Genomic DNA, 15,858 nt, shown 5'->3' on the forward strand with positions numbered 1-15,858 from the left:
ATTGTTAAAGGGAACCTGTCACCGGGATTTTTTGTATAGAGCTGAGGACACGGGTTGCTAGATGGCCGCTAGCACATCCGCAATCCCCAATCCCCATAGCTCTGTGTGCTTTTATTGTGTAAAAAAAACGATTTGATAGATATGCAAATTAACCAGAGATGAGTCCTGTATGTGAGATAAGTCAGGGACAGCACTCATCTCAGGTTAATTTGCATATCTATCAAATTGTTTAGTTTTTTTACACAATAAAAGCACACAGAGCTATGGGGACTGGGTATTGCGGATGTGCTAGCGGCCATCTGGCAACCCATGTCCTCAGCTCTATACACAAAATCCCGGTGACAGGTTCCCTTTAAGGTGGATTTATATCAATTGTCCGGCTGATTATCAGAAAAGTGCATTCGTTCCTGACAACAGGCCTGTGTAAATGTACTTCATCAGGTGAAATGACCCGTTTCTGGGCAGTAGACTGTGCTGTGTGCTCAGTTATCTGCCGTCTACAAACAATGAATCTGTATAAGCCAGCGATGGCAGAAGCCTTGCATGTAAGTGCTGCTCTTTAACTCCACCGACAAGCAAGCAGTTATCGTAAAGGAACCATCCCTTGTTTTTCTATACCTGCCTAAAACTTTTACACAGTACTGTATGTAAATGGTTACAGGCATTGCCTGACTGCCTTGCCACAGATGTGCTTTGCAAGCTGCCCTATAAAAAAAAAAAAAAAAAAAAAAAAAAGGACTCTCAGGGGCTACTTTTGGGTTGTGTACCTTTTGGTGAGAGATCATTAAAGGGGTTGTCCCACTTTGCTTTTTTAATCTTATCAGCAGTAGATGTCCTGATAACTTCCTGGTTCTCAGGCAGTTGAGTGAAGGCCACGCCTCCTCATGACTCACCCTGCGTGCTCGTTCATGTGTATGAGGTCATCCACATGGAGCCGTATGTGAGGTCCCGCCCCCCCCCCAGTATAATAAACATTGAGTGCGGCCCCCCCCCCCCCCAGTATAATATACATTTAGTGCGCCCCCCCCCCCCAGTATAATATACATTCAGTGCGGCCGCCCCCCCCCCAGTATAATATACATTCAGTGCGGCCACCCCCCCCCCCAGTATAATATACATTCAGTGCGGCCACCCCCCCCCCAGTATAATATACATTCAGTGCGGCCACCCCCCCCCCAGTATAATATACATTCAGTGCGGCCACCCCCCCCCCCAGTATAATATACATTCAGTGCGGCCACCCCCCCCAGTATAATATACATTCAGTGCGGCCACCCCCCCCCCCAGTATAATATACATTCAGTGCGGACCCCCCCAGTATAATATACATTGGTGGCGCAGTGGGAAGTGCCAATGAGGGTTAAAAAAATAAATAAAAAATTAACTCACCTCCTCCAATTGTTCGCGCAGCTGCCGGTCTCCTGTTCTATCTTTAGGACCTGTGAAAGGACCTTTGGTGACATCACTGTGGTCATCACATGGTACATCATATGATCCATCACCATGGTAATGGACCATGTGATTAGCTCAGTGACGTCACCAAAGGTCCTTTCACAGGTCCTAAAGATAGAACAGGAGACCGGCAGCTGCGCGAACAATTGGAGGAGGTGAGTTAATTTTTTATTTATTTTTTTAACCCTCATTGGCACTTCCCACTGCGCCACCAATGTATATTATACTGGGGGGGTCCGCACTGAATGTATATTATACTGGGGGGGGGGGTGGCCGCACTGAATGTATATTATACTGGGGGGGGTGGCCGCACTGAATGTATATTATACTGGGGGGGGGGGGGGTGGCCGCACTGAATGTATATTATACTGGGGGGGGGGGGGGGTGGCCGCACTGAATGTATATTATACTGGGGGGGGGGGGGCGCACTGCGCCACCAATGTTAATACAAATGCAGGAGGTGGGTGCCGGAGTGAAATAGCCGGCACCCGACCTCTATGATAGGGGGCTGCGATCAGCGGCAGTTAACCCCTAAGGTCCCGCTCCCTGTCATAGAGGTCGGGTGCCGGCTATTTGATTCCGGCACCCGCCTGCTGTATTTGCGCATGCGCGGGCGTGCGCGTACTTGTAGGAATGGAGAGGCGGCCCGAGTACTTGTTCAGCCGTTGTGCGCAGGCGCGGCACAGCGATGCGGCCGGACGAAAGAGGCCGTATCCATGGGATACAGAAAACAACAAAGGAATCGCTTTACATGATTTTTTGAATGAAAGGTAGCTTTTGGATAATAACATGGATAGGAAGATATGTTGTGTGGGGGTAAATAGATTAGATAAAACCTATTTTATGAAGTGGGACAACCCCTTTAACCGCTAGACATGCCTCTGCAACACACTAGAAAACATTTTGCCCAGTTTAAGACAGAGGGGGTGCGTCATTGGACTGAGAGAAGCAAGACGGTCGTTTCAACAAACTGCCACCATCTAGGCCGTTCTGACTTTGCTGTTATGAGCAGTTATAACATGAGGGCACGCACATGGTGAACAGGCTCCTGGATCATTTAATCTGCTGACATGCATGAGCGGCTCCCACAGTTTCATTGTCCACCATCCAAACATAGAGAAGGAGAAGGAAGGAAATTTATGTCTTCGTGCCAATTACATTCCCTGCTACTGATATCTAGCCACCATCGCCTTTGTTTGCAGTGGTGTTGTGAACAAGAAACCTGGACTGCTAGAGACTGGAGTGCATTGTCTTTAGCAACAACCGCTAAGTCTCTTTAGGATTTGACAAGTGTCAGGTTAGAGTAAGGAGGCCCTGTGGCGAGCGCTTCAATCCTACCTTTGCTATGGGGTGACACACTGCTCCAACTGCTGGGTGATGATCTAGGGAGCCATTGCAAATGACAGTCGGTCAGCCCTAGTAGTGATACCAGGGACACTAACAGCTCAGTGATATGTGCAGGACATCCTGCGGCCACATGTGTTCCTCTCATGGCAGGGTTTCCAACTGGCATTTTTCAGCAGGACAATACTCGCCCACACACAGCAAGGGATTCCCAGGAATATCTCTGCCCAACAGCAAGGCTTCCATGTCCTGCCTGGTCACCAGATTTATCACTAGTCAAGCAGTTATGGGACCAGCTGGGACTCCAGCTTCAGCAACCTACAAGCGTGCAGGATCTACATCTGTTGGTAAATGTGCCGCAGGATACGATACTGAACCTGTATGTCTCCATGCCCAAACGTATCTCATCTTGTATCCAGGCTACAGACGGCACAACAGGGCACTAGTATTCTGCAATAATTGTATCCTTTCGCTCTAATACTGTAATCACTTACATATATCAGCATTAGATTCACACATAGAAAGTATCATTCTAATCCAACAACTTTCTGGTGCGGTATTTTATAAAAAAAAATTCCAACAAGTACATTTAGGGTACTTTCACACTTGCAGCAGAGGATTCTGGCAGGCAGTTCCGTCGCCGAAACTTCCTGCCGTATCCGGCAATCTGGACACAAACGGATGGCATTTGTCAGACGGATCTGGATTCATCTGACAAATGCACTGAAATACCGGATCCGTCTCTCCAGTGTCATCCGGAAAAAATGGATCTGGTATTAATTTTGTTGGTCTGCACATGCGCAGATCGGAAAGCCGGATCCGTTTTGCCGGAAAACTTAATGCCGGATCCAGCACTAATACACTTCAATGTAAATTAATGCCAGATCCGGCATTGCGGCAAGCAGTATTTTTGGCCAGAGAGAAAACTGCAGCATGCTGCGGTATTTTCTCTGGCGTAAGAGGGACTGAACTGAAGCATCCTGAACGGATTACTCTCCATTCAAAATGCATTAGGATAAAACTGATCAGTTTTTTTCTGGTATTGAGCCCCGAGGACGGAACTCAATGCTGGAAAACAAAAACGCTAGTGTGAAAGTACCCCAAGATATTGTAAATGTTGGACAAGTGACATTAACAGTTACTGCTGACTATATTTAAAGTGGTTCTCCAGGATACAAATATCAATGACCTATTCTCCAGATACCGTATTTTTCGCCGTATAAGACGCACTTTTTCTTCCCCCAAAATGGGGGAGAAATGCCCCTGCGTCTTATACGGCGAATGCAGTCAGTTTTACATCGCTGGCAGCGATGTAAAGCGAGCGGGGACTCGGGGAGGGACTGGGAGGAGGAGCTGGGGCCGGCAATAGCGGCGGGGCGGTGCAGTCACTGTACTAAAGGCCCGCCCCGCCGCTCCGGTGTACTAATAAAATATGTCATATTCAATTAATGGTTATTAAATATGCCCCTTTATGCCTAATGGTACCTTAAATCCTAAGCGCATCTGTACAATGCAGGCCGGGCGGGCGGCAGCGTAACTCCCTGATGTCACGTGCCTGCGCCGCCTACTTTATGAATGAAGCAGGCGGCGCAGGCAAGTGACGTCAGTGAGTGACGCGCCACGCCGGCTGCCGGCCTGCCGGCATTGTACTGAAGCGCTTAGGATTTAAGGTACTTTTAGGAATAAAGAGGCATATTTAATAACTATTAATTGAATAAGACATATTATATTAGTATACTGGAGCGGCGGGGGATCTGTGGATGGCACAGTTATGGGCTGGGAGGGTCTGTGGATGACACATGTATAACAGTGCTATCCACAGATCCCCCCCCTGTAACAGTGCCAGCCACAGATCCCCCTGTAACAGTGCAAGCCACAGATCCCCCCATAACAGTGTCTGTCATCCACAGTTCCCCCATAACAGTGTCCGTCATCCACAGTTCCCCCATAACAGTGTCCGTCATCCACAGTTCCCCCCATAACAGTGTCCGTCATCCACAGATCCCCCCCATAACAGTGTCCGTCATCCACAGATCCCCCCCATAACAGTGTCCGTCATCCACAGATCCCCCCCATAACAGTGTCCGTCATCCACAGATCCCCAGTAATAGTGCCATCCACAGACCACCTAGTTCCAAACCCACCAAACCCACAGCACACCTTTTGGTTAAAAATATTTTTTTTCTTATTTTCCTCCCCAAAAACCTAGGTGCGTCTTATACGCCGGTGCGTCTTATACGGCGAAAAATACGGTAGGTCAGCAATATCAGATCAGTGGTGGTCCGACAACAGCAATCCCACCCATCAGCCTTTTCGGGCTGCTGTGGTGCCAGAAACTGTACAGCATATGGGGCTGGAGGCAGAGAGCTCTGTACACAGTGGCAACGCCAGCGTACTGCAGCTCATTTCCTATTCAAGTGAATGGGAGATGAGCTTCAATAAACAGGAGACTGCACAGTGTATGGAGCCTTGTGCTTCCGCCCTGGAGACAATTGGTTACCCCTTAAATCATATACATTGATGAACTTTTACTCTTGAGTCACTATTTATCCAAGCTCCAGCTATAAAACCACTATGTCTACAAGGCCAAGGAGGAGCATTATAATGCCTAAAGAAGTCTCCTAACTCTTACATTTTATATGGGGGGGGGGGGGGGCGCGGAGATAGTGAATATGTAAGCGTCACAGATGTAAATACATATCTAGAAGGTGACTCAAAATGTTACTACTATCTAAACCTGATTATAAAAGTAGTCAATCCCACCTTACATTATCCAGCCTGGGACCCAGTGAACAGCCAAGACAACCCTCACACCTCAGAAGAAACAGCAGCTGAAGCCTTCAGTGGCACCTGAGGCTCTAATGTGAGTTTTTTTTTTAAGGGATATTTTTTTAAACACTACTTCCTCGTACCTTTTCAGCTTCATATTCGTTCAAGTACTCTTGCTTCTCCTCATCGGTTAGGTCACGCCACATCCCACCAATGATCTTGCCAATCTCCCACAACTTAAGGTCAGGGTTGGAAGCCTTCACTTGGTCCCAGACCTATTCAGAGACATTAAGGGTGGTGGAGAGTTTTTTTTTTTTTTTTATCATGTAGAGGTCTACTGGTTTTCCTAGGTAGAATGTTTATCCTAAATTTATTCTATGGGAATAAACAGAGGCGTTTGGGGAAGCTACTGACATGGAGACAAAAAGCTGCGCCTCCCAGAACCCAGATCCATCACTCACCTTCCTGCTGTATCTCATGTACGGCATCAGTGGCTTATCTGGAGGTTTTGGGGGCTTTGGGATAGTAATCCCTGATGAAGCCTAAAAGAGAAAAATCACATAAAAACAAGCTTAGGGCTTTGTAGAGTATTTCCCGCGACTTACTAAAGCATGCATGTCACAAACACCACTTAATACCAGAATTTACACTGATGTGAGCAATAAAGGTGTCAAGTCTTCCCTACTAAACAATATTGTATTGGTGACACTGGGCAACATGAGAGAGGAGGCTGTCATGTGATAAGATTCATTGCAATAATCTTATAGCTCAAGAATACTCTATTACTGGATCTGTGGCAGAAGACAAGCCACGGGGGGAATTTCCAATAAAAAAGTAAGATTAAAGTCAAATCGAAGCTTCTTCTATATTTAACACCTCCCCCTAATTATAAGGAATCAGGGTTTTATCCTGGGACAGTATTCTTGTACAGGCAGATCAGAATCTGGCAGAGGACTGACTAGACCATGCAACTGTAGCAAATATTCAGGTTGCAGGTATTGTACCAAGACAACCCCTTTAAACAAAAGAAAAGTTCTGTCCTGCAATCAGAGGAAGTCCGCAGGACCAGCTTCTCTAACTAGGTCAGTAGTTGTCACTGGGGAGAGGAATGGATGGCCAGGTCCTTACTGACTAGTTCTGCATTTTGGCTCATAAAGGATAGTTCCAAGTGAGGAACCCCTCTGTATGACCTGCATTTGTCCTCTTTATGTCTATGGGTTTTAAGACACTCGTCTCTTATGTTGCAGATAGGGTCATTCTACAAGCAGAAGCCTTACCGCAGAGGATTATTAACACAATCTGTGTTCTTTGGGTCAGCAGTCGGAATACTTATCGGAGTCCCACTTACACATAGTGGCATCCATGCTTCTCGCCCCATGCCGGTTAACCAGCGAGTGCCTGCAGCAGACTGCACTGTTAACCCTGCTTCAGGAGAGAAACGCCAGCCCAACATCCGACTGCGCTGCAAGGCCTCCGGTCACACATAATTACAATCTCCTACCGTTACCCTGCTGTTGCTGCCTGGGTTCCCTCCCAGCCTGTAGTTGTTGTAGGCAAGATGACTGTATGGATTGTATCCCACAAACCCTGGTGTGCTGGGCATTTGCTGATGGAAACAAATGAGACAAAAACACGAATGAGAAATGAGCTCAAACGAAAGAAAATAAAAGTATAGAAAACAAAAAGAAAGAAAAGAAAAAAAAAAGGTCACAAAATGAAAATGATTTGCATATGGCGTGTCGAAGCTGTGAAACGCATGTACCATCGGATGTGGGAAGACAGTGGCGCATCCCACTCACTATAAAGGAAGCACGATTACTGAATGGCTTTCATAAAAAATGGGAAACTTTTAAAAATGGCGCTGCTCACAGTATACTACTTATTTACTTGAGCCAAAAGTTGGCCACAAGCCTGTTTAATAGCATAGGAAGGGAGGGCAACCCATCACCAGGTTAAATCCGACTACAGTAGTGATGCGGACCCTGATACCATACGGCACAATGCCTGCACAGTGCTTGTGAGATCTGGACGTGGGAAGCTGAATGTATAAATTGTGATCGGTATCATAGTGACGAAGATTAGACACTACCAATGTACCCTCAGACAACGCAGTTTATCACAAGGCAGGGAAGCAGTAAGCACACGGGTGCCACAAACATACACGATGACCACCTCACCTGACAGACAAAGAATATGGATAAAGCAGGCAAGGGGAGTCACTTCATATACAAAGCTGAGCAATCAGAGGGAAGGGATGCCCAAACACAAAACAATGGAAAAAAAAAAACCAAAAACAAAAAACTAATTTTAACACAGAAATGTGATTAAAATTAGTGCACATCCATTTTCTGGGTTTTGGCGTTAATTTCTAACTCTGGTTTCTCACGAGAGTGCTGTATGAGGCCAGAAAGGTGCGAGTGCATCAGGTCTACTGCAGGTCCAAGAATAAGGCCTCTCTATAGTATGGTACTGACGTATATGAGCTGTATGGGAAATAACAGAACGGATTTACTTACTGTTGCGGGTGCCGGGGCAGGCGGCGGAGCATATGACGGGCGCTCTGTGGAAAAGAACACATGGTGGTAAATTGGTAGCAGGTAAATAAAAGCGTGAGAGGATAAGGCTAGGGCTACACAGGGTATGTGTTGTGCGACTGCAAGTCTCAGACGAATCGCCCGAAGTCATCAGAAACTTGTGTTCGTCCAACTATTTTAGCGCTGAGATTTGGCTGAATGCAGAAAAGCCGCGTGCAAACTGCTTATGGTTTACGATGGCACAGTCGTGTGCGATATGAAACCAAAAATCCATCAGTGTCACATCACGACCCAGTTGGCAACCAATGGCTGCGACACTGTGGTTGTGTAACCCCGGCCTTAGCCAAAGTGGAATACTTCTGTGACCGTGGACACATTGAGCAGGATCAGTAAGGAATGGTGCTTCATGTCAGAACTGTAAAAAGCTATTATCACCAGATCGACACAAGACGCACCATACGAACTTAGGCTGTAAACGTCCGCTTTCTGGCCTCCATTTTGAATGGAGGGATACCGACACTGCCCAACGAACCTCACCGAGTGACAACGCGGCCCACAGCGGCTAACAAATCTGCAACAGATGCTCCAGAAACAGCCGCTGGCACAAATGTGAACAGAACCTTACATTCGGCTGTCTGGTCTGATTTATATATAAATGGAAGACAAAAGGCTGGGTTCACAGATTGTGGCCACGTTTTGGCATGATTTTGGAAAGCCCTGTGGCATACATCGTGCGCGCAATGTGTGAACCCAGTCCGGCACTACAGCTGTGGTGAAACTACGACTCCCAGCATGCTCCATTAATTTCTATGTAGTTCTAAGAACAGTCTAGGGTTGTCATGATACCCAAATTTTAATTCGATTTCAATACCATGAGGAAAAAAAATATTGTAAAACAACAAAAAAAGCCATGTGCTTTCTGCATTTTATGGAAAGTCCGACCCGTGACAGAACAGTCCTATTCTATTTTATGGGGGGACAAGGTGGGGGGGGAACAAAAAAAAAAAAAACGCGATTTGCCATTTTTTTCTGTAAACCGCATTCACCACATAGGTCGGGCTATGTTATATAACATAGCCCGACACGATGGCGACCTATTATTTGATATTTATATATTTTTGTAGATATGCATATGAGGGATCTATATAGTTATGAAAACCTGGAATGTTTTGAATATAAACGCATATGCGGTTTCTTTATATTTGGTGCATCTTTGATATATACAATCCAGATTTATGCATATCTAATGAAAATTATGGAAAGGATTATGGAGGATATTCTGTTGTATTGGAAATTATAATATTGATTTATTTGAAGAGATCCCAATATTGAGATCCACTACAGATTTTGAGGAGAACCTGATCCATTTCAGAATTTGAGGAATACTTGGTTCACTTCCAAGTTGGTCTGATTACTGAAGTCCTCTATAAGGCTACATTCACACGTCAGTATTTTTCTATATCCCGAATTTCGGTCCGTTTTTTGCGGATCCGTTGTTCCTGAAAATGTTTCCGTATGTCATCCGTTTTTTGCGGATCCATTGACTTTGTATTGTACCAGGATCCGATTTTGCGGAAAATAATAGGACAAGTTTTATATTTTTTCGGACATGTGGAACGGAACAACGGAAACGGACAGCACACATTGTGCTGTCTGATTTTTTTCAGGACCCATTGAAAATGAATGGGTACGCAACTGTTCCAGATATGTTCAGCAAAAAACGGAACAGATCAGGAAAGAAACAACGGACGTGAGAATGGACCCTAAAAGGAGAGACATTAGGGGGGGGAGGTCAACCACTGAGGAAGGGGCCACTAAGAGCCCTGAAACGCGTCTGGTACTGGACCCCCCGATTGGACTTAAGGACCACTAACCCTTGCAGCTTCGACCCTTCTTGGAGAAAAAAACACTGAAGGTTGATCGCATACCTGCAGAGCTGTGGGCTATAAAGATACTACTGGCGCCAGTAAGTGAGGAACTTTGATTGTTCAATTGAAAAACAGCTTGTTGAAAACTCCTTGCGAAATCCACTAGGAGTTATCATAGACTATTCCATTGTGAAGTCGAGGCTCACACGTACAAGCGGAGATCATACCCTGACCATTACGCGGGACACCGCGGACTGCTGATCTGAGCCGCCTAAGTACATTCATTATGTGAGTAGACTGAACTATAATACAACCGACAAACAATCCATTTGGAAATTCATGCTGTTACCTTGAACTGAGCGAATATATTTGAATTCAGAATTATTAGTCTCTGCAATAGATCCTAGGATATCGGATCGACTAATTCATTCGTCCTTTTTGTATATGGCACATTTCTGATTTTGGACTGAACATTCGGATAGATTTGAGTTGTTCCTATCCTCCATATAGGCGAATTATTGGCCACATCCGGTCTTTTACATATACCAAATAGGTCCTATTACCATTGTGGTACAGTGATTGTATATATTTTAGATATTATTATTGATGTGTATGAATGTGTGTTAGAACATGTGTTTTTTAATAATATAACAATTTATTTTATTCAATAAAGTACCACGGCTACTAGATATAGTGAGTGCCCAGCCCTTTCTTTTGTATAGTTTTAAGATTATTATTTTTTTTTTTACTTTTTATTTAATAACTTTTTCCCCCTTAGGGGCCAGAACCTGGGATAATTTAATCCCTAGAGCTCTATTAGGGTGTCTAGGACTTCACTCTCCCTGCTGCCCTGTGCATAGTACACACAGCAGCAGGGAGGTTACCATGGCAGCCAGGGCTTCAGTAGCATCCTGGCTGCCATGGTAACCGATCGGAGCACCGCGATTCAACTGCTGGGGCTCCAATTGGAAGCTGCCATCAATGAAGATGATTAACCAGTTAATACAAATGTAGGATGCGGGTGATGCAATCCCTGTTAATTGACGCGATTCAGCAGATCACAGCGCCTGTCAGAGGACGCGTGCAGAGTATGCGATACCGCCTACACCCGCATCCTACATTTGTATTAACAGAATAATTATCTTCATTGGTGGGGCAGGTGAGTTTTTATAAAGAAAAACGTTCTTTTAAAGGGGTTGTCCAGGTTCAGAGCTGAACCTGGACATCCCTCCATTTTCACCCCGGCAGCCCCCCTGACATGAGCATCGGAGCAGTTCATGCTCGATGCTCTCCTTTGCCCTGCGCTAAATCGCGCAGGGCAAAGGCATTTTTCAGAGTTCCGGTGACGTACCGGGCTCTCCATGGGGCTGACAGGAACCCCGGTGACGTCACCAGCACTGATGGGCGGGATTTGGCTCTGCCCTAGCCAGTAAAACGGCTAGGGCAGAGCTAAAGCCCGCCCCTCAGAGCCGGTGACGTCACCGAACACACTGCTGGGCGGAAGTTACCGCCCGGCAGTGTGTTATTGAAAACAAAAGAGCCTGTGCCCTGCGCGATCTAGTGCAGGGCACCGGAGCGCATCGGAGCATGAGATGTTCCGATGCCAGGCTCAGGGGGGCTGCCGGGGTGAAAATAAGGGTATGTCCGGGTTCAGCTCTGAACCCGGACAACCCCTTTAATTAATTAGTTTTTTGTTATAAGAGCACTCGATTAATCGATAGAATACTCGATAGCTGCAGCCCTAATTCCACCACGCCTGATCCATTGTTCCGTGGGGAGATATGTGCTGCCAGGTTCTTCTTCCTCTGTCCCATGTAATAAACGCTATGCAGTAAACAGCTCTCTTATGTGTACTGCCAATATTCACACATGGTTCTGCCCGCTAATATTTTTGTCTGCAAAGTTTTTTGAAAAGCCGACGCAAAGAACCTAATAATAGCAAGAATACCACATTTTAACGAACATCATGAAATCTATAACAAAATTACTTACTTGACATGGTTGCCGATCACTTCTCAGATCCCAACATTGAACCTTAAAAGAAAAAAATATATAGAAAAAGGGATTAAAAACTATTAAACGCGACTACACAAATACCTTATGCTGTAAAAGGGAACCTGCAGGCAGCATGTTATATGGCAGGAGCAGCTGAGCAGACTGATAGATACATTTATGGGAGAGAAAAAAATAAAATAAAATCAGCAAAACTGGCAATTTATTCACTTAGGGCTTGGCTACACGTCATGCCCATGTACCGCAGTGTAGCTCTGCTGGCACAGAGAAGAATGGAGTTGTAGAGGAACTCAGACGTACGACAGAATCACTGCACATATGTGGCTGCAAACCCATTCATTTCTATGTTAGCACATCTACATTGTAAATGTGATACTTGGACAAGACAGCAACAAAGATCGCCCCGTGGCCAAACCCTTAAACGCCTGCTCATTCTGGGCTTTGATGTCCAGGAGGAGGTCCTATTAGTGACTGACAGCCTTCCCTCCATGACTGTGTATACAGAGACAACTGTCAATCACTGATAGGACCGCCTCCTGGACTTCAAAGCCCAGAATAAGCAGGAAGATAAATGAATTACAAGTTTTACTGAATCTTTCCCCATAAAAACTATATATCAACGTGCTCCGCTCCTCCTGCTCTATAACATGCTGCCTACACTGCATTGTGATGGTGACAGGTTAGATGATCCCTGACCTATCCTCTAACAGCCCCACCAATCAGCCGTTTTCACTTGAATGGGTGAGTGAGCTTGAATTAAGCACGTTCTAGCCCGTAATTCTACAGATATGTGAATGCAGGCCTGATAAGATTCACAATTATTCTAGATAACCCTTTACTGCATCCTCAACCTCCGTGTCCTGAAAGCAGGAGCATTTTTAATATAAAACATCATCTGTTTTCTATAAAAGATCTTTGGCAGGAGCTGGGGCACATCACCGGGCATGCGGTATGGTGACCATGTCACTGGGGCACGTATGGCAGCACAGCTCTGGGGACGCAGCCTGGAACGTAGTATTCATGGACACAACCAAACCAGGCTATCTGTATACCTGATTTTGTTAAGTAGTATATACACACTGGGTATGTACTTATATGTAGGGCTTTAACAGGGTGTTATCCAGGGTTTAGGTACGGGGACAGGGTGCCTCCACCATCAGGGGGCATCCCTGGGAAGAGAATACTGGTAGGGTCAGATCTACCCAGCCTCCTTACATCTGTCACCCCAGAGATACCTCTAATATATGCACCAGTCCCTGTCAACTTATCTATTCCATACTTTTTTATTGTTGGGCGACCGCTAATCTTTCACATTTTGGTTATGAGGTTTGTCCTGTTACCCATAATATATAAATAAAGGTAATTTTAGCAGCACGTATATTTCTCTTTCTCGCTTCTGTTACAGTAAAGCCTTTTACATGGCCGTTGTCCTGCGGCCCGCAATGCACCAGCACCGACCATAGGCCAGCCGCATGCCGATCGCAGACCCATTCACTTGAACAAGTTCTATTATTTTGCTGAACAGAAGCACAGAACCACTACGTAGTGCTTCCGTTCCGGATTTGCGGACGCATTCAAGTGTATTGCAGACTCGCCATATGTGGGCCGCAATACGGCCACGGCGGGGCAATGGCCGTGAGAAAGAGGCCTAAGGCCGAGTTCACATCGGTGTAGATGTTCCATTTGGGGCCTCCATCACTGACCACATAAAAAAATAAAATAAAAAAGGACAGAAAAGTCTTGCATGCATGACTTTTATAGTCCGACAAAAAAAATTATAATCATAAAAATAGGAGTATGAAGAGCTGAATGGAGTCCTTGTAGTCAATGGAGTCTATTCCAGTCAGGTATGTGCCCTATCCAGCACTTCCGCTATGTCCGTTGCTCTGCTCCTCTAACGGAAGAAAAAACAGCGGTGATGTGGACCTGGCCTAACTCACATCATGTTGGTATAGGATATACATGCTCAACCTGCGGCCCTCCAGCTGTTGCAAAACTACAACTCCCAGCATGCCCGAACAGCCTACAGCTATTAGCCTAAAGCAGGGCATTGTGGGAGTTGTAGTTTTACAAGAGCTGGAGGGCCACAGGTTGAGCATGCCTGGTATAGGAGATAAACAATCAATGTGACCCCCCACCAATCATGAGTATGGAGATTCTGTGCAGTCATAGGAATGGAGCGGCAGGTTAAAAGGGTTGTCCAGGTTCAGAGCTGATCCCAGACATACCCCTATTTTCACCCAGGCAGCCCCCCCCCAATGTTCTCCTTGGCATTGCAATGGCATTTTATGGAGATTCAGTGATGTACCGGGCACTCCATAAGTAGAGTAAGCTAGGCTGTCAAACATCTAGGGCAGCTCTAAAGCCCGCCCATCAGTGCCGGTGACATCACCAGCAACACTGCTAGGTGTTAGCCTCCACCTAGCAGTGTGAAAATATAAACAAACAGCCCTTGCCCTGCGCTATCCAGCGCAGGACCAGGGAGAACATCAGAGCATGAAATACTCATGTCAGGGAGGCCGGAGGGGGTGATGATGGGGGTATGTCCGGGTTCAGCTCCAGACAACCCCTTTAAGGGACTACCTGAGATAGCGGAGTACAGCGATCTCCAGCAGCCCCATAGAGAATGAATGGGCTGGTTGCACGCACATCCTACCTCATGGTACCCCCATTCTGGTGACTGTGGGGGTCCAATAACATGGCACATATCCCTTAACTGCTGCTGGTCCTGGTGATGAAGCAACCAGGGGAGTCCCAGTATTCAGACTACCATCAGCCTGGGTATGATGGGAGGTGTAGTTTCACATCAGCAGGAGACCACTACAGATTGCACTGTGTCCATACAGTGATTATAGATATACATATACAGACGGGTGGAGGCCATAGGGACGGCTTCTCTTTGTACCACGACCTCTCACTATACGGCCACTAGGCCTCACGGCCCCGGAGCTCCCGTCCCCCGCTCTGGTATCACATAACCCAGGCCACCCTACCCGTGCCCGCCGGCCCGCACTCACCTCGCCGCCTCCGCTCCGGTCTATTGTCCCTCTCACAGGAAGAGGCAGAGTCTTCACTTCCGCTCTCGCACTTTCCACACAATAGCGCGGGCTCCGGCACATTCACCAGAGGCTCCGGGGTGTGCAGTAAATACAGGCGTGCGCAGTCACACAGGGGACCAGCGTGTACATTGTTAGGAACTCATTTATTCATTATACATTTACATTTGTTTTATATATAGGGGATTTTTTTGTTGGTTTTTTTGTGGCGAATCTTCTTCAACGAATGTGTAGCTGATGAGAAAGAGTGGCTTCCTCCTTTGAGATTTGGGCCAATGAGGCAGATTTTGGGCCAATGAGTGCATGTGGAGTAGCATCATCTGACCACTATTTTAATTTTATTTTTTTGCATTCCCCCCCTCCATAGACTGTTAAAGGGGTTTTCCGGGCTTTTAATATTGATGACTTATCCTCAGGATAGGTCATTAATATCAGATCGGCGGGGGTCTAACTTAGACATAGCAGCACAAAGATAGACGGCAGGTGCACACTGTCTCCTCATACAGCTGATCGGTGGGGGTGCCGGGTGTCGGACCACCGCCGATCTGATATTGATTACCTAACCTGAAGATGGGTCATCAATAGAAAAAGCCCAGACAACCCCTTTAATTTTGGGGGTTTGGAGTAAATTGGTTCATGTACCATCCTGTACACTAGGATAATGTGAGTTGTGTCAAATTCACGTACATTCACGCTCTATACATTTGTAGTGACATGCTTAAAAGGGTTCTCTGGGATTTTTAACATTGTTGACCTATCCTCAGGATAGGTCATCAATATCAGATCGACTAGGCCGTCCGACACCCAGTACCCTCACAGATA

The 15,858-nt window shown here is 46.2% G+C and overlaps 1 protein-coding gene across 2 annotated transcripts in view; it reads right to left on the reverse strand.

Moving 5' to 3' along the window:
* SMARCE1 (SWI/SNF related, matrix associated, actin dependent regulator of chromatin, subfamily e, member 1) overlaps positions 1–15,072 on the reverse strand; it is a 30,380-nt gene extending 15,308 nt beyond the window's left edge. The window contains exons 1-6 of one of the 2 annotated variants that reach the window (XM_044298353.1): positions 14,998–15,072; positions 11,960–12,001; positions 8,082–8,125; positions 7,073–7,171; positions 6,027–6,107; positions 5,709–5,840 (exon numbers count right to left, since the gene is read on the reverse strand). In XM_044298353.1, coding sequence (XP_044154288.1) covers positions 5,709–5,840; positions 6,027–6,107; positions 7,073–7,171; positions 8,082–8,125; positions 11,960–11,966 — 363 coding nt within the window. In that variant the 5' untranslated portion in view covers positions 11,967–12,001; positions 14,998–15,072. Of the gene's footprint in view, positions 1–5,708; positions 5,841–6,026; positions 6,108–7,066; positions 7,172–8,081; positions 8,126–11,959; positions 12,002–14,997 lie in introns of both variants that reach the window. The other variant, XM_044298352.1, reaches the window with a different exon arrangement.
* Positions 15,073–15,858: the final 786 nt, after the last annotated feature.

Source organism: Bufo gargarizans, chromosome 6 (genome assembly GCF_014858855.1).
Source record: "Bufo gargarizans isolate SCDJY-AF-19 chromosome 6, ASM1485885v1, whole genome shotgun sequence".
Taxonomy (NCBI): Eukaryota; Metazoa; Chordata; class Amphibia; order Anura; family Bufonidae; genus Bufo; species Bufo gargarizans.